The sequence below is a fragment of the Grammomys surdaster genome, unplaced genomic scaffold, assembly GCF_004785775.1.
Source record: "Grammomys surdaster isolate TR1022 unplaced genomic scaffold, NIH_TR_1.0 165, whole genome shotgun sequence".
NCBI lineage: Eukaryota > Metazoa > Chordata > Mammalia > Rodentia > Muridae > Grammomys > Grammomys surdaster.
In genome coordinates this window covers 13,834,872-13,860,251 of record NW_021604613.1, presented here as the reverse complement: position 1 = coordinate 13,860,251, position 25,380 = coordinate 13,834,872, and the positions used below count along the sequence as shown (strand labels likewise).

The window sequence follows — 25,380 nt, the reverse complement described above, 5'->3', positions numbered from 1 at the left end:
CCAAGTGACACACCTCTATCAACAAGGCCACACCTCCTTCCTAAATAGTCCACCAACTGGGAACCAAGCATACAAACATATGCACCTATGGAGGCTATTCTCATTCAAACAACTACACTTGATAACCACTTAGTAATAATTCTTCATTTCTCTCTCTCTCTCAAAGTCCTGTAAGCTACTGCCTATTTCCCATTTCTTTAAAGTTTTTTTTTTCTTTTTCTTTTTTCTTTTTGTTTTGTTTTGTTTTGCTTTGTTTTGGTTGGTTGGTTGGTTGGTTGGTTGGTTGGTTGGTTGGTTGGTTTCAGGGCAGAGTTTCTCTGTGTTGGTCTAGCTTCCTGGACTCACTCTGTAGACCAGGCTGGCCTTGAACTCACAGAGATCTGCCTGCCTCTGCCTCCCAAGTGCTGGGATTAAAGGCATGTGCCACTCCTCCCTGGCTCTATGAAGTTTCTCATGCTACACATTTCATGGCATAATTTTCAAAATTCATTCATGTTATTGTATGTCTTAGTAATTCCTTCTTCTGCTTGTGTAAAATATTCCATGTTAAGTACATGCTACATTGTGTTTTCCCGTTCATTTGTTGACAAACACTTGGGCTATTTCCCCTCCTTAGCTATTGTGAATAATGCTGTGATTAGAGATGCCATGCAGGCATCCGCATGAGTCCATTTGGCTTACAACAAAGAATGGGTCATGTGCCAGTGTTTTGCTTCTCTGGCACAGTCAAATGGGAGTTACTTTCTAAACTAGCCGCAGAAGGAATAGTTACTAGTCATTTGAGTTACATTAAGATTAAGATTAATCCCAGCACTAAGGAAGCAGAGACAGGCAGATCTCTATGAGTTCGAAGGTGCTCTGGTCATATTGAACTCCAGGTCAGCAAAGTCTGTATATATAATATGACCTTGTCTCAAAATAATGAAACAAGAGTTGGTGGTGGTGGTGCAGACCTTGAATCCCAAAAAGGGATGACAGATCTCTGAATTTGAGAGGACAGGGTGGTCTACAGAGTGAGTTCCAGGACAGCCAGAGCTAAACAGTGAAACCCTGTGTTGAAAAACCAAAAACAAAGAAACAAAGAAACAAAACCAAAGATTAAGAGAGTCAAAGGGTATATTCCAATGGTAAAAGTGTGTGCTGAGCACAAACAAGCCCTGGGTTCACTCTCTAGCAAACAATAAGAAAAACTGTTCAGGGATAGTTGTGTAAAAGTATGAGCTTTTCTTTCTTTCTTCTTTTTTTCTTTTTGATTTCCTGCTTTTATTTTTTTCTTTTTTCTTTTTTAATTTTTTCTCAAATCATAATTAATTTACACAGGGGTATAAACACAGAAAGGCAGGACATGGGGAAGGGATGACAGCGGAGCGTGGGTGTTCAGGGGAGTACAGATATCTTTCAGAACATGGTATCAGCTGGGTGAAGGTTCAGGGGACAGGTCACTATGACTCTGTCTATGATTCACTTGTCCTTATCTAAGTTGGTATTATCCACCAAGGCTACCTATTTACAAGGTCTATGACTACTCAGGCTGGTAAATTGTCACAAAAGCTGCCTGTTTACATTAGCTTATAGCCATCTGTTTTAATGTTTTTCCACAGAGACCCAAGACTTGGTGTTAGTATACATGTATGACAGGCCTATTGCTGATTTTAGGCCTATGGCTGATTTTAGGCCTACAGTGTGTAAGCAGGGCTGCCCCTGACATCCTTACCCTTTTTCCCTTTTCTATCCTTACCCTTTGCTCTGAATAATGACAGGGAGACCTTGACATTTATTTAAAAGTTTCAGGAACTATAGCTGGGCAGATACTCAGTTATTCTAACTGGACTACGCTGGTCTGGCCTACTTCCCAGCCACATAGCCCATTACCTGTCATGTTAGTCTTGCCCTGGGTCATTTTTCTTCATCTATGTCCCTACCCTATGTCAACTTCCTTGGTCCCCATCCTGAGACCCTCCCTCACTCTCTCTGGGCCAGAAGTCTTGCCTTTTCCTCTCCTGCTCAGCTATTAACTGCGCAGCTTTCTCTTTAAACAATTGGAAGGTAATGGAGAAGGATGATTTACAAAATACTGAGTGAGGAGATGCTTCATAATGATAACACCAAAGTCAGGACTGCAGCCAGATCTTTGGGTACAGAAATCAGCATTGGGATATACAATATACACAAACATCCCCCAACATAGATGCCCTCCGAATTCTGGGTAAATAAAGTTACCCAGCAGCAGCCTGTTACTCAGTTGTTCTGTATAATGAAGCTAATTCAAACCACGGCAATATGAAACCATCCTTCCTCCCTGTGGTCTGACAGTGTTTCACTGAGACCCTCAAGATTCCAGAAAGACATAATTGCTCATTTTCTCTCGATTGTGTATTCTAGATTCTATATAGGCACATAAAATCATACATGACATGAAAGTAGAGGGATGGGTGGGAAAAAAGATACTGGTGGGGAGGCAGGGAGAAAAAAGGCATCGGGTTGCACTGTAGTATTTTTTTTTTCCTGCTAAATTGAAGATGGCGTGATCCCCAACATACAATTCTATTTCAGGCCTGGTTTGCTTCTGCCCTCTGGTGGGTGCTTGGGATGGCTAATCTTGGTTGTCAACTTAAAAAAACAAAACAAACAGAACCAAGCATCTGAGCACATCTGGGAGGAATTTTTTTGACTGTATCATTTAAGGGTGAAAGATCCACCCTAAAGCTGGATCATTTGGGGTGGGGAGATTCACCCTAAATCTGGATCATGCCTTCTAGTGGCTGCCCATGTGAGATGACATGAAAAGAAGAAAGCTTTTGCATTTTGCCTGTTTGCCTTTAAGGAAAGTTCATCTAATCTGTAGCTTATAAATTCCTCTACTGATAGTAGATATTAGAATTCACTTCTTCAGGATTCCAATGCACACTGAAGACTAACAGCTCCTTAGGACTTCTCTGAGTCTCTAGCATTAGACTGGGACTGCTGACCCATCCCCACTACTGGATTCTTGGCTTGAGATAGCCATTGTTGGGTTACTCAAACCACTGCCTACAGACCATTCTAATAAGGTGTGTGTGTGTGTGTACATGCACATTCAATTGTTTGTTCCTTTAGAGAAGCCTTACTAAGACACAGCTGAATAGAGCCCAAGATCAGAGCTTGGTAAGAGAAAAGGGTGGGCGACTTCAGTGGCTTCAGCAAGTGAAGCTGCCACTCTCTGAAAGTAATAAACTAATTGACTAGGTAAGTTGGACTTGTGGGGGTCCTTTTGTATGTTGGCATCATCCCAATCAAGTGGCAAGAGGGGTTTTTTTGTTTGTTTTGTTTTTTGGGTTTTTTTGTCGTCTTGGAAAACACATATATGGAAACAAGTATGTACTTATGTAAGAATGTAATTTGAATGTAAGAAGGTAACTTCAGGTCTCAGCTTGAACTTAAAATTAAAAGATCCTTAAATCTGAGTCAAATATTAGCTGCCCCCAGGCACATCCCGGGAAGAACACATTCCATACACTCAAGCAAACATTCCAGAGGAAAGGGCCCAAGATAAGGGACATGAACAACCTGGGTAAACAGAAGCCACTTAAGTTGTAAAAGATAAGGTGCAAATTTGAGTTACTTAGCAACCGGGCCTGGGACCGGAGACGGAGTCTGGGAATTGCTGTTGAAGCCAGCCTTTGTGGTTATTGATTAAGAAGTAAAACTGCACCCGGGCAGTGGTGGCGCACGCCTTTAATCCCAGCGCTTGAGAGGCAGAGGCAGGTGGATTTCTGAGTTCAAGGCCAGCCTGGTCTACAGAGTGAGTTCCAGGACAGCCAGGGCTACACAGAGAAACCCTGTCTCGGAAAAAAAAAAAGTAAAACTGCCCTTATGAGCCCTGTGAAAATGGTATAAATACTGCCCCCAATTTTGGCTTGGGTTTTTTTGTTTGTTTGTTTGTTTGTTTGCATGCAAGAGAACCCCAGTGCACTGGTCTATTTTTTTTAAATCAATTTATCAATAAACCTCATGCTATTGCAGCGAATTCCGTCCGTGAGTGTCTCTTGGGGAGCGTGTCCCCTGGTTTTGGATCTTAAAGTCCAACACTTACTTATAAAACAAAGTCTGCTAGTACTGTTTAAAAAACAAGACTGGACTTGTCACATGCAAGTTAATGAGCGTGTAAACAGGTAAGATAGGTTTGCAGAGTGGTTTGGCACTAAGTAGGAAACCTAAGTGTCAGGTCCAGGAGGGCATTGCCGGTGACAAGCCAAAAGGTTTCTGTTTACTAGAAAAGCAGTTAAGGTGTTTTCTCTTCAATAGAAAATTTCCCTAATCCTCCAGGAACCTCCCTTAACCAGCACATAAAGGTCAACTACCTCGGGCAAGGGCACCTAGTTCCCAAGTCAATCTGAACAGCCCATATCCAGTCAGAGCCCCACCCTGCTTATAAAATTTACTTCTTTTTCCACCATTCTGCAGTTCTGCTCAGTCCCCAATCTCCACCCACCAGAGAAGGCCTTGGCAGTTTCTGTCTATGGAGCAGTCTGTCTTGGTAGCTTCATTGGGTCTAAAATTATGTTTTAAGTTGTAATTATTGTGTTTAAGAGATCTTTTTTTTTTGGTTTTTCGAGACAGGGTTTCTCTGTGTAGCCCTGGCTGTCCTGGAACTCACTCTGTAGACCAGGCTGGCCTCGAACTCAGAAATCCGCCTGTCTCTGCCTCCCAAGTGCTGGGATTAAAGGCATGCGCCACCACTGCCCGGCTAGTGTTTAAGAGATCTATAAAACAAAGACGCCTCTAACCTGTAAGCTCCACTTGCCCAAGAACAGATAAACCTGCAAACCTCGCCTTCTCAAGGACAGATAACTTCCTAAAATGTTGGTGGCTATTGTTCATATACGACAACAAGCCACTTCTGTAAAGCAGGTTGGTTGTCCCAAGTGCTTGATCATGGTGGGAGGTACATAGCAAGAAGCAAGTCAGGATGTATGCTTGCCCCTGATTGGACAAAGGTGGGAAGTAGGTAGCTTTATGGGTTTTACCTTTATTTTTATATATATATATTTTTAAAATCAAATCGTAATTTTTACTTATTCACAAACGGGTCATAAGCACAAAAAGGCATGACATGGGGAAGGGGATGACACTGGAGCGTGGGTGTTCAGAGGGAATACAGATATCTTTCAGAACAGGCTGGGTGAAGGTTCAAGGGACAGGTCACAATGATTCTGCCTATGATTCACTTGTCCTGTAAGGACCCAGAAAGAGGACCCCAACTCAAGTCCCGATCAGCACGCACCCAAGGAGACACGAGAGATTTATTCGATGCAATTGGCAAAAGGCAGTTTACTAACAAGGGTCCTTGGATCGAAACTCATCCCACACAGGGGAGAGAATTTCGATGAAGACCCCAGGAAGTTTAGAACTTTTATAGGGGGAGGCAAAAGGGGGAAGGGAAAAGCGGGAAATTCTGGAGCGGTTACATATAATTGGATATTTCAAACCTCAGCACTTTGCGTAAGCAATCATTTTGACAGGCTGGATGGCCCACTATTTTTGACCATGAAACCTCAGACCTTCTAGGATAAACACCAGGTGGCCCATTACTCACTTGGGCATGTTTAGACTGGTCAAGATATGTCTTTGGTTGTTTCTATATTTCTGGTCACCTCGTCCCTAGAGGGGCTTGATATTTTTATTATGGCTATTCTCAGCAAGCTCAGCAAGCCGTCCTGCGGTCTTTGCCAAGTTGTTTTAATTTTTACTCTTACATTCCCTACTCTTTCTATTTGCAAAGGATTTTAATCTTAAAATCACAGATTAATATCATCTTCAGGTTCATCTCTCTTAAATCTCATGTCTCTGTCTTATCACCAATAGCTGAACGGTGTCTATTCTGGACTTAACAAAAGCTAATATTCTATTTATCTATTTTACCTGTCCTGAACTCTGGAGCCTATGTAATTTCTAATTAATCTCTAGCTGTGTGGCCAGCCCCTGACTTATCTGGGCAACAAAAGGTCTATTAACAGACCCAATTACCTTGGGTATTCCAAACCTTGGAAAGATTTCTTCCAGGATCTTCTTAGTCACCACGTTGGCAGTTTCATTCTTCCTGAAAAGGTGTCTATAAAAACTAAAAGATATTTATTTTCATATTTTGCCAGCTCAACTTCTGTGAAGTCCATCTCTCAGTAAGCTCCGAGCCAGTCGAACCTCAGTCTCTTTTCCATGGTATACATGGAAGGCCTTGTATTGATTAAGGCACACTCTCACCACAGCTTTTGCCAAATCAGACAGTCTTTCTTCTTGTGGGAGGATTAATTTACAAAAGCCCAATTTGTCTATCACTTGATGGTCGTCAGTGGCATATCTGAAACTGGTATCTCGAGTGTCAAAATAGTCTCTGGAACCCTTAACTGCTAGAATCATTGTTCCCTGGGCAGCTTTCTTGGCAGTCATGTCTTGAGCCCTCTGGTGCCCAGATGACAGCCACTTTCCTTGGTTCGAAGAGGCTCTCAGTATTTCTGCAGATGTCAGCAGCCCTCTTTGTCTATAGATTGCACCATGTATTCACTTTCTATCTACCACCGCCACTCCCGCCATCCGCTTACCTTCTGTTGTCATTTGTATACCAGTTCAACACAGTGATGGATGGGAGAAGAGTCGTTAGTCACAGACAGCAAGGTGGCAGGATTCAACATGGCCGGTGATGAAAAGCTCACCCTTTCAGTCAGCAACAGGCTCATCTATTGGTCAGGGGGCTGCTGAATAGTTGATGATGTCAAAAGTCTTCTCTGGTGGGAGCAAACTGAAGAGGTTAAATGTCTTTGTGGGAATTCTGTTAGCCATTCACTGATATCTGGGACTTCCGGCTGTTTTTGAAACTCATGAAGCTGGTACTCTTTTTCTAGTTTCAAGGCCAGTGGGGGTTCCCCAGGTCACCTCTGGTCCTGTCTGGGCAAACTTAATCTGTGTCTTCAATTTTGTCTTCAGGGGGTCTGTCTTTTCTCTTTTCAGTCCAGTAAGTATTGCTGCATCACTCTTCTTCCACCTGGCTTCCGCCTTCAGTCACCCAGGTTTCCTGTCTGTCTAAGTCCTATCTTATCTCTTGTCTTTCTCTCCTTCACTTTGGCCAAAATCCTTCTTTCCTGCAATCTTGCCTGTCTTCTCTCTAGCTTTTATATCTTCTTCTCTCTGGACAATGTTTCTACTTTCTTAGCCTTTCTTTGTAAACTTTCTCTTAATAGATGCAATAAAAGTATGTGACAAATTCAACATCTTTTTATATTATAAATTATTTTCAAAGTAATGAAGATCTGAACTCCAAAGATGCCACCACATATGTGTGAACAGCATGGATGCTGCTTTGTGTTCTAAATACCTGGATACCTGCATATGAAATCTTATAAGTGCAGGGCCATTCTCTCCTGACTATTGTTCTATTTTAATACATCTTTTTTAGCATTTCTAAAACTAAATGCTTTATCACAAAGGCTCTCAGAAGTCTAGGTAATTTGAAAATAAAATTTAAGTGCTGTTAAGAGTTTGAAAGAAATACATTAGTAACAGATTTCTATATTAGTGAAGGTCCCAGAGTACCTTACCTGAATTTTCTAAAATGACAAGAAAGAATTTTCTTGTTACAGTGGATTTTGATCACATGAATTGTTAACATATAATAAAATCTAGTTGTGATAAATACTTTGATCTGTAGCTGGATTTAGCTACTTTGTGTGTTCTTCTTTTTCCCACCCTGTATCCCTTTCCCCTTCACTCCCCTATCACTAGGCAGAAAGAAAGAAGGAAAGAGGAGAGAGAGAAAAAAATCCCTGAGTACTCACGTGAACTACATAAAATACTCCCTTAGGTTCTCACGAAGGGACACCTAAGGGAGGTTTTTTATGTAGTTTGCGTAAGTACTCAGAAGCCACTAAAGCTATTTTCCATGGTGGTTTGTGCCCACTCAGGAAGTGTTTGAGAACCCCAAAGACCACCAAGGAGCCCATTCCGACGCAATCCCACTACTTTATTCAAGCTCCAGCTTGGGCTCACTGCTGACATTGACAGAGCAGGACAGGAGGGTGAAGCCTGGAGCCCTCAGCAGGACAAGGTTTTATAGGAAATGGCAAGCAAGCAAGGAGGTCTCCAGCCTGGCAAGCATCTAGCTGAATGACTGTTGTAAGCCAACATGTGGGGGCTCTGAAGCAAAACCATCAACAATCACAAATGGTCTGAAAGTACATCTGAACTATCAGACTAATCCTGATTGGCTGTTGCTATGGAGTATCTAGGGAGTAGATGATTGTTTATCTGTTTGTCATCACTGTGCCTCTCCATGAGTAGGATAAAATCTTACTAATCCTTCCAAGTCCCCTCTCCTAAAACCATCTTCACTTTTTATGCATGCTCTGTATTAGACTTTCTTCCTTTTGTTGTTTTTTCAATTTAATTTATTATTATATGTATGGTGTGTGTGTGTGTGTGTGTGTGTGTGTTGAGTATGGGAGCTGAACTCAATCCTCATACTATGGCAAATACTTGATCAATTGAGGCACATCCCAAACCCAGAATTTTCTGTTGTTCTAAAGATAAGGCAGAGTAGAAAAATCAAAAAAGAGGGGAAAAGGTTAATGATCTTTCTCTTTTAATCACAATTCTGTTGTCACTCAAAATATATGAAGTGGTACTTGAAATATCATTGTACCAAATGTAGAGTCAAAAATCACTTCTATGTTTTCATTCATGCTGTTCTATTAAAATTTGGCAACATTTATGTATTTATTACCCATGTATGTAGCTGTATAAGTCCCAGATCACTCATGGCTAGAGGTTATCAGAGGATGACCAGAAGCAGTCAATACTCTCCTTCTTTGTAGGCCCAGGGGTTCTAAACCCCTGTGATCAGGCTTAATGGCAAGTGGCTTTACATGCTGAGCCATACTGCTGGTATGAAAATTTTTGTTTTGTAAATTAATACTGTTGTGGGTATGCATGTATGGAGGTCAGAGGACAACTCTGTGGAGTTGGTTTTCTTCTACCTTCACATCTGTTTTAGGGGATTAAACTCAGGTCATCACACTTGAATCTTTACCCATCAAGCTATGTGTGTGTGTGTGTGTGTGTGTGTGTGTGTGTAGCATATATGTATATGCAAATGGTTGTTAATCCTTAAAAACTATCAGTCTTCAAACTGCTGTAAATCTCTAGTCAAAAATCTCAGATATTAAAGCATTTATAACCATCTTATTTAAAATGAAAAACTTTCATTATCTCCAAGAAAAGCTATTTTCAAAAACTAACACTTAAGAAAAAACTGAATTTTTAATAAAAAATTACATTATAATAAGAACACTGTACATCAAGTTACAATATATACATACATATTTTAAAATCTTTTTACAAACTTGGTATAAAGTAAACACTATATCATACCCACATGATTAAGTATATAGTTTGACAGGATATAAACAAGTAAAGCACAAACTGGGGCTTAAAATTACAGACTTCAATGCAGGACCAGACCCCAAAGCTTGTGCTTCCTGTCACATCTGTGATGTTAGGAAACATTCACTTTGCATTAGACGCTAAAGCGTTTTAAGTACATTGGCTGCTTACATAGAAAATCACTACTGGGGTAAAGCCTCCTGTGGTTGCTCTTCTATAATTTCCTGGTGTATATACAAACTTTACTTGGAGGTTTGGAACATGAAAAGTACAAAGAAACAAACCAGGCTATGATTATGAATTTCTAACTGCTTATTTTAAATGTCCAGCTTTCCACCACTGATACTACATCTTGTAATACATGAATCAAAGGGTATTGTCAAAATTTGCTGTGGAGTTGTTAAGAGAAGGCCAAATACAGATGCTGACATTTCTATACACTTGTGTTTAAGATCTGGCACATTTGCAAAGAATGAATATTTACATATGTAAACACAGTTCTCAGAAACTGATGCCAAGCACCTTAGCCAACACTGCCGTGTTGTGACTACACATTAGTTAGAAGACAAAGGGATTTTTATACTCATTTAGATACCATTTTTAAGAACTACTTATTTTTTTTCTTTTTTTCTTTTTTCCTTTTTTCTTTTTTTCTTTTTTTTTTTTTTTTTTTTGGTTTTTCGAGACAGGGTTTCTCTGCGTAGTTCTGGCTGTCCTAGAACTCACTCTGTAGACCAGGCTGGCCTCGAACTCAGAAATCCACCTGCCTCTGCCTCCCAAGTGCTGGGACTAAAGGCGTGCGCCACCACCGCCCAGGGAACTACTAATTTAAATACACAAAAATTTTAATAGTTACAGTTTCTACCTAAGAAAGCAAGAATATACAATTAGGGATTTAAGTGTTCAGTTTTCTGTTTTCTTTTTGTTTGTGGGAAGAATTGTAACTTTCTGTTCTCATGATAAAAAATATTAACAGAAGACCCATTCAAACAGAATGAAGTGACAGAAATATGTTTTTTCTTTTCTTTCTTCTTGGGTCTTACTATGTGGCTCTAGCTGTCCTGACATCACTGTGTAGGTCAGGCTACCCTGGAGCTCACAGAGATCTACTGGAAAAAAAGGTGTCTGCCACTACACCTGATGGAAGGAAGTAACAGAAAAATATTTTCACTGTATTTGTTCCTGGTTACATAGTAACCGCTGGGTCCTCTGCTCTTTCTTTCCTCACCAGAAATGACTAGTTTGTTTCTTAACAGCATTTCTCCTTAGTAATCCAAATAAAAAAGTAATGTCTCCAAGAGAATACTGCTCAGTGAGTAAAATATTTAGCAATAAACCATAATCATTATTAGAAGATGAAAACATATCTGTTCTTGAAAGTTTCTACAACACAGATAACCAAAGAGTATTACCTATAATACAGTCCTAAACTACATACTAATTTGATCTCATTCCTCTTAAGTACACACAGACTAAGAGAACCTAGGTTTTGAAGTGACTACAAGTTGTATTAAACTTAGTATAATATATTTGGGCTTAGTAGCCTGCTGCTATAAATACTGCCAACAGATATCTTTAGTTCTTTCTTTAAAAAAAAAAAAAGCAGTTCCTACTAACAATCATATATATAATTATAAATGAACTTTGCTTTCAATAAGATATAATAAAGTTTATATTGACTAGGATATAGATGAAAGATAATCAATTTTAGAGTTCTGCCTACTTTAAAATAATGGTGCTTTATCTTTAGGTACAAGTCATGTACCTAAAAGCAAAATGAATAATAATGGGAAATTATACTTTAGAAAAGTCAATCTATGTGAAGTATTAAGGTCAAATATCAAATTATATTGTTCATGTTCTGAATATTAAACTTTAATATCCACTTAAAATTCTTACTTTTAAAAATAAAAATTTAAATAACTCAAAAATGAGTCTTCAGAAAAAGGATCTTTAGGTGATTCCATGTTTCCTTCTTAATAAGGTCTTGCTATGTAGCCTAGGCTAATTTGAATTTACAATCTAATTCCGCTACCTCCTCAGTGCTGGGATTGCAGGTGTGTACCACTACATTCAGCTAGGTTAATTTCATGATAATTACATTTGAAATTTCTACCTAGTCAATCTTCCATAAAAACAATTATAATGAACATAGTGATTACTAGTTATTTGGTACTAGGTATAAATATACTTATTTAATGAGCAAATATCATATCGGACATTTTTAAGTTTCAAAATTTTAAGCTATATATACTGACCTTGATATATATAAATCATAATACTCTCAATTCAGTAAGAACTCTAGTACAGAAAAATGTAAATACTATTTAAATTATTTTCTAGTCAAAATTGAATCTTTAAAAAAAAAAAATTTGCTACCATCAAAAGTTCCCCCAGATGATCTATAAACAGTAGGGAATTCTAACATTTCCCCCCAGTTCTCTGAATTTTTTCATGTTTCTATTCCTAGGTAGAGATTTACCTTAATCCTATATAAAATACATGTCACATACATTCGTGTTATTTATCTGATTAATTCAACTTTTCAGTACTTACCGAGACACTGAAATTTCTAACAGATGACCTTCAGTAACGTTTGTTCACAGTTAAAGATATAAAGCCCCAGATATACTGCAAACGCAGGACTGAGGGATGTGACGGGGCTCTGTGCTACCATAGAGATCTATTGCTCTGTCTTTCCAAGTAAACAGATGATAAATATTCTCTCACCTGTCGGTTAATCAAAACTCTTCTCACAACTTTAAATTTTCTGACACACCTACACATGCACTCACATACTGCTTTTATTTTTGGTCTTTTCTGTCTTGTAAGAACCAAAACTGGGTATAACTATTTGCATTCATACTATATTACTGTGGATAACTTCTGATGATCTTTTAAAATATTTACCTTACTGGATAATAAAAAAAATGTAGGAATACAAAATAAAGTAAACTATTTCTTAAAGGAAATACAAATATAGAATTGGCAACAAATATTAGAGTTCTAAGTCAAAAACTGCCCGTTATCCACTCCGGCCTAGTGATTGATACACCATCTCTGACAATCTCCACCTTTTTTAAGACATCAGAAGGGGTCAGAGATGTAAATTCTGAAAAACTTAAAATATTTATGTAACAGATACTTTTGTACAGTCCAGGAAAGTTTTTGCTTCTATAGACGGTATTGGCTCATTGGGTTCTTGTTTAACTTGGTTCATGGACAGAGTATCTTCTAGACTTTCTTCAACTTTAAAACAAACAAACAAAAAATCAGAAGGGTTAGAAGATGTTTTATGGCATTGTGGTCTTTACAATTATGTACATTTAAAGCCAGGCACAGCATCATATGACTGTGGTTGCAGCACTAGAGCAATGAGGTGGAGGACCAGGAATCCCTAGTAACACAGCCAACACAGGCCGGCCTGATCTACCAGAGACTTTATCTTTAAAAATATATAAAGTAAATGCAAATATACTGTGATTGCAACCACATAGCCGGCACCAGCGGACCAGCAGTAATGCTGTCAACTGGCCAGTGCAATGCTTAGTATCTTCATCTTTTTGTTTGTTTTGTTTTTGAGGGTCTCACTATGTAGACTGTGTTGGCCTTGAACTCAGAGATTGAGTACACGCACCATCAAGCTCAACCTCAAAACTTCACTGTATTTTATTAAGAATCTCCACTCTTGCCAGGCAGTGGTGGTACACGCCTTTAATCTCAGCACTTGGGAGGCAGAGGCAGGTGGATTTCTGAGTTTGAGGCCAGCCTGGTCTACAGAGTGAGTTCCAGGACAGCCAGGGCTACACAGAGAAACCAACCAACCAACCAAACAAACAAGCCAAAAAAAAAAAAACAAAAAAAAAAAAAAAAAAGAATCTCCACTCTTTAGCTGCTGTTAGAAAGCAGAGGTTAGAAGGACTGGCTTCTTTAGCAATGTGCTGAACACATCCAGTACCGTGAGACCCAAGTATACTCAAGTTCAATCACAGACAAGGGGACCCACAGAAGATGGATTTGAATTATCCCAAGAGCTCACGTCTGGTGAAGTGACCCCCTCAGATTGACTTCACTAGATAAAGCAAACAGATTTGGACTAAAAAGAGTTTCTTTGAAAGCTATTTGGATTCATGCTTTTAGAAAGCCCATGTGACAACACAGAGGGTGAGAGCATGTTAGAAAGAAAGAAAGCTTTAGAAGGTAAGAATACCTGGGCATAGTTCCCACCTCTATCACTCATTAAACACAAACATTAGGCAAGTATGTAACTTACCTGAGCCTTGGTCTCCCTATCTGTAAAATGGGAATATAGCTAACTTTCTCATGGAGTTATGACAATAAATTTTCATATATACATTTTTGTCTTCATCTATAAAGTTACTCTGTAGTTATAAAAGTTCTCTGGTAAATTTTTTTGTTGTCTTTCTGTTTGTTCTTTTTTTTTTTTTGATTTTTCGAGACAAGGTTTCTCTGTGGATTCCTATCCAAGCCCTGGCTGTCCTGGAACTCTGAGATCCTTCTGCCTCTACCTTCTGAGTACTGGTCTAGAAATTTTCTTACAAGTATGTTTCCCAAAAATTTAAAAGACTTTAACTCTATCTCTAATGAAATATTCACATTTTTATTTACCAAAAGAGGGATGATTAAGATAGAGGCAAATATATGTTCTAAGAATAATTTCTGTGAAGACTGTTATACTTCAAAGCAAAACTCATACTTATCTCTTCCCATAGAAGTGCAACAGCACTCAGAAATGAGTTGTGGGGATGGGAAGATGGCTCAGAGTACCCGGGTATCTTGTAGAGTATCTGGGTTCAGTTCCCAGCACCCACATGGTAGTTTACAAACACCTGTAACTCTAGTTGTAGGAGATCCAATACCCTATTTTACCCTCCACGGGTACCAGGCATACACGTAGTGCACATACACACACACAGGCAAAACACTTTTATGCATGCTACAGTAAATAAATATGGGCTAGGTAGTGACAGCATACGTTTTAATTCCAACAATGAAAGGCAGAGGCAGGCAGATCTCTGTGAGTTTGAGGACAACCTTGTCTATATAGTAAGTTCCAGCATAGTCAGAGCTACATAGTGAGACCCTGTATCAAAAAATAAAAAAAATATTAAAAATAAATGAATAATTTCCATCCTCATCTCCTTTCCTCCTTTTCTGTACTGAGGACTGAACCCAGTTCTTAGGGCCTACTACGGAGTAAAGTACTCTACTACCTCAACCCTCTTTTTGACACATGATCTTGCTAAGTTCCTTAGGCTGGTTTGGGATTTGTTTTGTAGTCCAGGGTGTTCTTGAATTTGGAATCCTTCTGCCTAAGCCTTCTAAGTGCTGGGATAAACAATGAAAATTTCATTGGGATTAAATAATTAGACAAAATAAGAAAAAATATTAAGTTAGTGAAATCTCATAGTTTTTTTTCTCATAATTTTGTTTGAATTATACAATGTTATAAACACTCTGGGTAGAAAAGACTGGTTTTCCTTTTATTTGATGTAGTGATCCCAGGTTATAAAAGGTTAAAAAGGATTGTAAATTGATGGTCACTTACTAAGAGCTGGATGGCTGTCTATGATTTGTATGGGAACAGTCTGTACATCTCCCACCAGAGTCCTGTTTACACTCCGTTCTGGATTCCCTGTATCCTCAGCATCTTCTCCTTCCACCAGCTGATCCATCACAACGAGATTCTGAACTGACTCTGGGAGACTGCCCATGGAAGAGGCAGGGCTGCTGTTCTGGGTTAGGCATGGATCTGTTCCCAGGTTTTGACTCTGACCAAGCAGTAGAGAGTGGTTATTCACTTCAGCATTTCCTACTGAATCCACAAGGCTGGAAGGACTGGAGGAAGGATGGCTGTTTACCGACACCAAAGCTTGCGATTCATCAGGAGAGGAAAGTCTTTGCTGTAACTTCAAAGCCTTCCAAAGAGAAAACAGTTGTATCACAATGTTTGGATTTACTAATATGACATTCTTTTTGTTTTTATCTTCCTGTCTTTATTTTTTTTATTATTGGATATTTTATTTATTTACATTTCAGATGTTATCCCCTTTCTCCCTTTCCCCCACATAATCCCCCTATCTCATCCCTCCTCCTCCTTTTTGCTTTTATACCATTTTAATTACATGCAGGTATTAAGGTCAGTTCTAGGTTGAGGGACTAGCAATACAGTAGATGCAAATAGTCAAGGAACAAGCAAGACAATCAACACAAATAGTCAAAGAACAAGCAAGGCAATAAACAAAGTTCTCTGATCACTCCAATGATCACTATTTCTAAGGGCTAATCAGTATGACCAAAATATCTGAGCCTACTTCCCTGTCCTAGCCCAAAGTCATTTTCATGTCTGAAGCCTACTTTTTTTGTTCTACCCTAATATTTAGATTCCTGCCTGAAATTACTTCTTTGTTCTAACCTAAGATTTAGATTTCTGCCTGAAATTACTTCTTTGTTCTAGCCTAATATCAGATTCCTGACAAGCAGCCCATTTCCTTGTCCTTGACCAATTTCATATTTTTGCCAAGCAGCCCCAAAAGCTCTCCGCCTCTCCCCCTTTTTTATTTCATTATCAAGACTGAGCCTGTCTTAGGTCGTTCTGCCAAGAATGCCTTCCTTACCCATCGTGGAATATGCATTATCAAAATCAATGCACTTATGTCTTAGGTTGGTAGGGTTCTGTGCAGAATCTTACCCGTCTGTCCTTGACTTGCCCAAAGCCTATTAAATTAATACCTCTGTCTGGGGGCTAATAAGACATTCTTGTAGGATAGTCTTTTGAGAAAAAAAACCGCAATAGATATGTAATTACTAACAAATAGTCTACAAAGACAGAAACAAGGACCAAGCGAAATGTAAATGTAGTACAACAAAACATTCATAGTCTCTCAAATTTTCAAAACATATTATCTGAGTTACTATTTTACATCAAATCATAAAGGATTGGAAAATTAATAATGAAGAAATATATGACCATTACTGTAATTTCAGAACAATTATCTGAAATCCACATAAAATAGTCTTGGAAGAAAAACATCCCTAGATTTATCTGTTTAATGGGTACCTACCTGTAAGTGTGTAAATATTTTGGGCTGAAATGAAGAAAGTGGGGAAAGCAAGGGAAGTGGCTCTGGAGACAAAGAAGTCTGTGTCTGACTTGTCCCCATTTTGCTGGTAATTGGTTCTCCTAATAAATTTCCTAAATTAAACAAGAGATAGACAAATTATTTTCTTGAACTTTATAACAGTCATTACTATTAGAATCAGAATAGAAGACAAAGTCAAAGGTTTGCAAAAGACTTCAAATAATCATCAGTAAGCTAGGCAAGGGTGGCAAATGCATATAGTCCTGAACTCTGTAGGGGACACAAGAGGATCAGTAGTACAAGGTAATTCTTGGCTATAGAAGTGAGTTTGAGGATAGACTGGGCTACTTGACATTCTGTCTGAAAACAAACAAACAAAAACCCAAAATATCAATCAACAAACACATAGTCAGGCATGGTGGCACATGGGAGGCAGAAGGAGGTAGATCTCAGTTAGTAGAGGCTTGGTGAGTTCCAGGCCATTAATTAATTAATTAATTCATAACCCCAAACTGGCCTCACATGGTATCTCACACTTGTACTTTTGAACACTTCTGAGGCTAACAAAGGAGGACTATCATGAGTTTGAGATCATTCTAAAATAGTCCAAATCAGCCTGGGGACACAATGAGACTGCTTCAAATCAACAACAAAGAAGCAAAAACCAAAATACACACAAAAACACAGACACACCCACAAACAAATAGACCATGTATCTACTTCACTGTTTTTAGAACCTGTCAGATCATCATAACTTCCTAGGACAGAGTCTGCAACCCCAGCACTAGGGGAGTGGAGAAGGCAGGCAGGCCCCAGAAACTTTCTGACCAGCTCAGACAGGAGCTCCAGGTTTAGCCATAAACCCTGTCTCAAAAAAAAAAAAAAATGTGGGAGTAATGGGGGAAGACAACTGCCATTAATCTCTGGCCTTCACACATGCATAAATACATGTACACATAAAAAACAAAAACAATTTCATTATACGAGATATCTAAAGTTCTTTCCAGATACAACATTGATTTTTATGTTATAAAATATTTAAAATAAACCAAGTGGTGGTGACACATGCCTTTAAACTCAGCATTTGGAAGACAGAGGCTTCCTTTTATTCTTTTTAATCTTTCCTTAAAGCACTCCTGTGTTAGGTTAACGGCTATAATTTTAGGTAATTTAATTGGAGGTTTATTACCTATAATCCTATAATTAACAACGGTTATCCGAGTTGTTATACACATGTGCTTGGAGAATTGTTATTCTTGCTACTCATATTAACAGTATCTCATCTATAAGGTAATAGATTAACCCAACTTATAATATAGGAATTTATTACAAATAGTCAGATTAGTTGTTTTTGTTTTTTTTTTTTAATTTTTATTTATTTATTATATGTAAGTACACTGTAGCTGTCTTCAGACACCCCACAAGAGGGCATCAGATATCGTTGCAGATGGTTGTGAGCCACAATGTGGTTGCTAAGATTTGAACTCATGACCTCTGGAAGAGCAGTCAGTACTCTTAACCACTGAGCCATCTCACCAGCCCAAGATTAGTTGGTTTTTAATGTTGCTCTTGAATGCTTTCTTTATTAATGGGTACATTTAGGCCTACAATGGGTAAATTAAATAATGGTTTATTCACTATTAAAGGTTTTTTCCATTCCTAAAGAGGTGCTCCTCTTTTGGCTATAATTTAAATTTACATTTAGATTTTATATTCTTATAGTAAATTTAAAGTTGAACTGAAATTCTTTTTTTGGGTAACCAGGTATCACCAAGCTTGTTAGGCTTTTCACCTCTACCTAAAAATCTTCCCACTGTTTCTTAGTTTGAGGCCAGCCTAGTGTAAAGTAAGTTCTAGGACTACATAGAGAAACCTTGTCTTGTAAAACAAAAACACAAAAAAAAAACAAAAAAATCCAAAATAACATACCTTCTGCAAATGTAACTGTTACAGTCTCTCTGAGAATATTCCCACTATCTGTAGTCCACTGAAGCTGGAATGAGAACATTTGTTTCAGTAAAAACACAGTAGTTATACTGAAAATAATCTTAAAACACTAATGCAACTGTATTTTCTTTTTAAAGTTTACATTTACTTTATTTACTTATTTTGTGTACACATGTGTGTGTGCTTATGTACACACATGCCTTAGCACACATGTAGAAATCAGAAGACAACTTCTGGAAATCAGTTCTTTCTTTCTACCTTGTGGTCTCTGATCAAACCCAGGTAGCCAGGATAGGTGGCAAGCACCTTTACCACATAGCTATTTAGTCAGCTCTATTTTCTTTTTTTAGTGTGTGTGTGTGTGTTTGAGTGTGTATGTGTGCAAGCATGCATGCACACATGCATATGAAAGCCAGAGGGAACACTGAGTTTATTTCCTTTGAGATGGAATCTTCCATTGGTCTGGAGCTCACCGCTTTGGCTAGAGTGACCAGTCAACCAGCTCCACGACTCTCTCCACCCTCCCTCACCCCACACACGCTAGCATTATAAGTTTACACCCACCATAAATTTTTAGGTGGGTTCTGAGGAATCACACTTAGATAATCATGTTTGGGAGGCAAGCACTTTACAGAGCACCCTCCCTCCCCAATGTCCTATCTTATTTTCATACTATACCTTGTGCTTTGCTCTGTAATTACCCACTTTATTTTTGAATTCAGGTATTAACAATTTGGATAGGAAGTATAGATGGCAAATCTATTTTATTTCTTGAATTCAGGACATCAATAATTAAAAGTTTGGACAGACATACACGCACACATACAACACCATCCCAGCACTTCTAGCATTTGAAATATCCAGGGCTAAAGAGATAGAGCTCAACAGTTAAGAGCACCAACTGATCTTCCAGAATATTGTGGTTTCCCAGAAACCACAATAGTGGCTCACAATCATCCATAACCCAAGGTTCAGGGGGTCTGACACCCTCTTCCAGGCTCCTGTGCCTCAAACATGGAAGTAAAACATCCATATATATATATGTAAAAATTTAAAATGTTAGGATTCTAAAACTTGGAAAGTAAAAAGTCAGGAAGATTAAGGTCAGTACTACTGAGATTTTAATTGCAAACTCACTACCTCATATAGTCACTGACTTCTACATAATAATGATAAAACTGTCTCAGAAATTACTAATATTGACAGGGAAACTATGACATAAAAATAAGAGGTAAAAAGTAATATTCATATATGGTATACAGAACTCATACCAAAACTCTGTGCATCTGAACCTGAACTACTTGACCATGACCACCTAGTTTTAAAAATGGAGGGGGAGGGATATACTCAGTATGTGCTCAATAACTAAATATGAAATAATTCTCATAAAAATAATTATATTTAGAATCAGAAATCTGTCATTCTTCCTTGTGACAGTAGTAAATATTGAGTCATCATTTGAGAACTTGTAGTATTCATATTTTGGAAAATAACCTGGTGTGTTTTCTTGAATCATAATAATTGAGATGGTGTAACAGTAGCCCTTTCTAGCAGGCCAAATACTGACAGAAGCTAGAGACCCTAGAGTGTAAACAGGAGCTGAGAAAGGCTCTAACGAGACAAAGAAGTGGGTGTGATCATACCGTTGCTGGAATAATCTCTGAGTTATATACCACATCTCCAGTCCTCAAGGATTTCTGTACCTCATGGATATGATTTTTTATATCATTTACAGTTGGAAAATAAGATAAATTATGTCTTTCAGGTACCTCATCAGGTTTGAACAGTTCTCTTTCCACAAATTTTCTGTGGAAGATATAAAATAAGAATATACTGTAATGATATACTTACAGATTGAAAGAAAGCTTCTTTCTCAATATAAACTTTTGTAAAGTATAATTCATATTTCTGTAAGTAATTCATTTAAGCCACTTTAGATTTGTATCCATTTATCAAAGCAATAAAATTCACACAGGTTAAAGGAAGGTGCTATTTCACTGGTTCAAAGCACACATATTACAGAGCTTTGACATTTTTATGAATTAAACTTGAACCACAATCCTCATCTTGAACATAATTCTGTTTTAGATTCTTACCATATCAGGTACAATTTTGAACACACTATAGGTACTTCCTTTAATGATTTCTGTGACCATGTGACCAGGTGTAATTATCAATCCCACTTTCCAGATGAGGGAGCTGAAGACTGTAGAAGATGAAGCTGCCCTGAGTTATACCTAACAAGTAGGAAACCATGGGCCGGTTCCTAATTTGTATACATTGTGTTCACTGCTTCAAAAGGCCTTAAATAATATTACATGAAATCTGATGGTTCAAATATTGTAAGACGGTAAGATATTCTAGGAAAGGTAGCATTACTACATAATTATATGAAAATAAGTACATAAATCACAGTTTAGCACATGTGTACTTTATACAGTATATTTATGGGATAAAACTGGATAAAAGTTGTATTCCTTTTCTTCTTATTCAGCCTCTTTATAAATAATTTGAAGTAGCTGGGCAGTGGTAGCACGTGCCTTTAATCCCAGAACTCTGCAGGAGGATCTCTGAGTTTGAGGACAGCCAGGAATATGATGAAAAAGCCTATCTCGAAAAAAAATAATTAAAAGTCAATAAATAAATAATTTGAAGTAAGTAGATTGGCCAAATGTTAGTAAAGAGTGGATGGCCTTACTAAATTTTAGCTTTGTTTTTGTAGGCCTTGATGAAAATAAATGTTAAAGCTTCTAAATATAAAGGTTTTATAGTAACTAAGAAGTAATTGTCTTCTGGGCTCCACTGTGTACACTTTTGATCCCAGCACTAGGGATGCCAAGGCAAGTGGAACTCTATGAGTTCCAGGGCAGCCTGGTCTACATAGTGAGTTCCAGTCTAGCCAGAGCTACACAGTGAGACCCAATCTCAAAAAATCTTTTTATAAGTACTCATTTTGTTATTCAGGGTTCACTACACAATAACTAAAAGGAGCAAGGCATTACAACATTACATAGGCTATAAAACTAGACCGCAAGGCGCCACAACTGTTCACGGCTGTGAAACTAGACCCAGTCCAGTTCTCAGTCTGTCTTTCAAGTATTTGCCAACTTTGAATTTCCACGTTCTCATGTATAAAATGGGGATAAATGCATCATCTTTACTAAGCTGTTGAGAAATGATATATTTAAAGGTTTGGCCAAATATGTGCTATGCACATAGTAATTGCCTTATAGTAATTATTTTGTAGTTAATCTCAATAGTTCTTCACCGAATGAAACGTCTATTTGTAGTATTTTGGACTAGCTTTTTTCAAGATAATTTGTTTAATTAATATTGTAGTGACATATAACATATATATATAATCAAATATAACATTACATATTGTTATAGTAAATAGTTTAGTTTATTATCTTTTAAAAATAACTAATATTTTAAGTAATTTGCTGAGAACTTCATACAAGCATATATTCTATTTTGATCATATTCATTCCCTGTATTATCTTATAATAAAATACTATTTCATTTCAAATAATCTAAAATACCTTTTTGATTCTACAAGTTTTTTTTTTCTCTCTGAGATATATATCATATCATTCAATTCATTACAGAGTTAGTGGCTTACTTGTCTGAGATAGAAAGAATGCTGAAAATTGGAAGTCACCCTGGGCTATATAGTAAATTAAAGGCCAGTCTGGGTTACAGGGTGAGACCTTAGCTAATTAAATTAATCACTCAAAAATAATCTAGTCTGCCAAAGATGTAGTATCTCAAATGAATGAGTATTTAGAATTATATTAAGACAGACTATATGAAGGGTTGCCAAGCATTAGTGAAAAATAACATTTATAGGTAAGATGAAGAAGCACACTATATTCCTCTAACAGCGTTGTCCTAGAAAACTGCTATAAAGCACCTATACTGTTGAGAGTGGTTACTTAGGCAACAGGTGTAAAAGAAAAGACTGCTCCTCCTGTACCTTAGCTGCTTCCTTACTGCATACACTTGTCCTACTCCCTGGGACACTAATTCCTGAATCTTATGCGCTACTTGCGGGTGGAGGCGAGAGGGTAACGCACAGTTCTCATCTCTGACTATAGTTTCCTCTTCTTCAAGAGGAGACATAGGAAAAGGTGACGGTGACAAAGGGACACCAGGAGTCTCTGATTCATGATACTGATGAGCTTGTTGTGTAGGTAACTGCACATACCATCTGATAAGAGAATAGATTGAAAATTATTAAAATTTAAATACTAAAATTATTTGATAATTTTAGACAAAAGCAGGAATCATAATTACTGAGGTTAATAATCATCAAGAGAAGGAATAATATTTTAAGCAAAAACTCATATATGATTACACCATATGGAATAAAATATAAAATGTCTTACATTCAACTCTTCTAAGATTGACTTTATACACAATCAAAAGGTAACTTTACTCTGTAAGTGGTGGCACAAACCTTTAATCCCAGCACTTGAGAGGCAGAGGCAGGTGGATATGTGAGTTCTGGGCCAGCCTGGTCTACAGAGTGAGTTCCAGGACAGCCAGGGCTATATAGAGAAACCCTGTCTTGAAAAACCAAAAAAAGCCGGGCGGTGGTGGCACACGCCTTTAATCCCAGCACTTGGGAGGCAGAGGCAGGTGGATTTCTGAGTTCGAGGCCAGTCTGGTCTACAGAGTGAGTTCCAGGACAGCCCGGGCTACACAGAGAAACCCTGTCTCGAAAAACCAAAAAAAAAAAAAAAAAGGTAGCTTCATAAACTTTCATTATGACACAAAGCTAAGGATTTACACATATATGAGGTAAAGAGATGGCTCAGGAGTTAAGAACACTTGTTGGTCTTTCAGTTGGGTTTCGATTCCCAGCTTATAATCATCTGGAAATCCAACTCCAGGGAGGGGATCCAAAGTTCTCTTCTAACTAATGTGGGTTATCAGGCATGCACATGGTACACATGCTCCCTGTGACACTGCCATTGATACACACACACACACACACACACACACACACACACACACACACACACACAAAGCATTCTTAACTCCTGCTGGCCCAAAGAGCAATAGGATCAACTAAAATATGAACACATCTCATATACAGTAGTGCAAGGGACTGCTGCTAGGAAAATCAGTCTGATAGAATACTGTTTTAATTAATCTTTCTTTTCATTGTTGTTGTTTTTATTTTTGAGATGAGGTCTCACTATGTAGCTCTGGCCAGCCTGGAACTTGGTATGTAGACCAGACTGGCTTTGAACTCAGAGATCCACTAGCCTCTGCCTCTTGAGTGCTAGTATTAAAGGTGTGTATCACCATGTCCAGCTTGAGTGATATTTTTGTACATGTGTGTGTGTGTGGTGGTGGGGGTTTAATTTCAGGCTAAGTACTTGGCTAGCAAGGTGCTCTGTTGCTGAGCTACACACCAAGTGCCTGTCCCTCTTTTACATTAGTGTGTGTGTGTGTGTGTGTGTGTGTGTGTGTGTGTGTGTGTGTGCACACATGCATACATACATACGCGGAGGTCGGAGAACAACTTAAAGGAGTCGATTCCTTCCTTTTATCATGTGTCCTGACCTCACTGAGCTATCTGTACTTCTGTTTGGTATAAACTACTACAAACAAGATAGAGCTGATTAAAACTTGTATAGTTTGGGGCCTGGGAGACAGTTCAACTGTTAAGAGCACTTGTCACTCTTGCAGAGAGCCCAGGTTTGCGTCCCAGAACCCAGTGACAACCATCTATAACTCAAGTGACAGGGGATCTGATGCTCTCTTCCTACAACAATGGCATCAAACATGCATGTGGTGCACATACATACTCTCAGACAACTCTTAAATACAAAATAAAATAAAGACATCTAATAATATTTTTATAAAAATAAAAATTTTACAGCTACATATTTTAAAAATTGAATGACCTAATTATTGACTTCATTTTTAACTTTTTTTTTTTTTTTTTTTGGTTTGTTTTTTTTTTGAGACAGGGTTTCTCTGTGTAGCCCTGGCTGTCCTCAAACTCAGAAATCCGCCTGCGTCTGCCTCCCAAGTGCTGGGATTAAAGGCGTGTGCCACCACCGCCCGGCTTCATTTTTAACTTTTTATAAAAGATCATATAAGAGTTTTCCTTATATTTGACGTCATCATACAATAATAAATTCTTCAACTGAACTGACACATAAAGGACAGTAAGCAGGAACTATTATATTCCTTTCTATTTAAGATATGAACAAACAATGGACTTTCATTTGGGCTTAACATTCACTGATGTCTGTCATGGTAAACAACAATGTATGGTTAGCATTATATACAATTTTTAGGTAATAAAGTCAATAACATATAGAAGAGCAACTAAGTTTAATTCTGGTGAGGTATCTAACTTATAAAACCATTCCTTATTGAAATAATTGAAAAGACAGGAGTAGAAGAGTCCTTGTCAGTGATGCTAATAAGACAATGAAAGGGTTGTGTGAGAGTCATACCGAAGAACACCACCAGCATCCACCAGGTTCTTCTTCAGCATGGTGAAAGCTTTCTCCTGTTCCATTCTGATTATCTTCCTGTCAATTTGGGGGTCTGTAGGTACTCTATATTCAGGAAATTTCTGTACCTTTTTAATGTATATCCTTTATATAAGACAAAGAAGAAACTGTCTATTATAATCCCAAGAAAAAAAAATCTAACATCAATAAAGAGCAAGAGAATATGTAATTTAGTATTCAGAAGCTTATGAAAGATATATTAAGTGCATGATACTCAGAAAACTAACAGCTATCATGAGTATAAATATCTAAACATAGACATATTTCTGGAATTTTCTCTTCTTCATTGTACTGGAAGCCATAATTACCTCACATTTGGTTTACTTTAATATAAGGACCTTCTTTCAGGCTGATTGCCTTTAATTTTTTCCCTCCCAAGA

The 25,380-nt window shown here is 37.9% G+C and overlaps 1 protein-coding gene across 4 annotated transcripts in view; it reads right to left on the bottom strand.

The window, feature by feature from the left end:
- Positions 1-11,774: 11,774 nt before the first annotated feature.
- Carf (calcium responsive transcription factor) overlaps positions 11,775-25,380 on the bottom strand; it is a 53,328-nt gene continuing 39,722 nt past the window's right edge. For all 4 annotated transcript variants that reach the window (XM_028765590.1, XM_028765591.1, XM_028765592.1 and 1 more), the window contains 7 exons: positions 24,941-25,084; positions 22,438-22,671; positions 20,105-20,267; positions 18,444-18,507; positions 16,497-16,627; positions 14,981-15,350; positions 11,775-12,660 (listed from right to left, as the gene is read on the bottom strand). In XM_028765590.1, the coding sequence (XP_028621423.1) occupies positions 12,542-12,660; positions 14,981-15,350; positions 16,497-16,627; positions 18,444-18,507; positions 20,105-20,267; positions 22,438-22,671; positions 24,941-25,084 (1,225 nt within the window). In that variant the 3' untranslated portion in view covers positions 11,775-12,541. The remainder of the gene's footprint in view (positions 12,661-14,980; positions 15,351-16,496; positions 16,628-18,443; positions 18,508-20,104; positions 20,268-22,437; positions 22,672-24,940; positions 25,085-25,380) is intronic.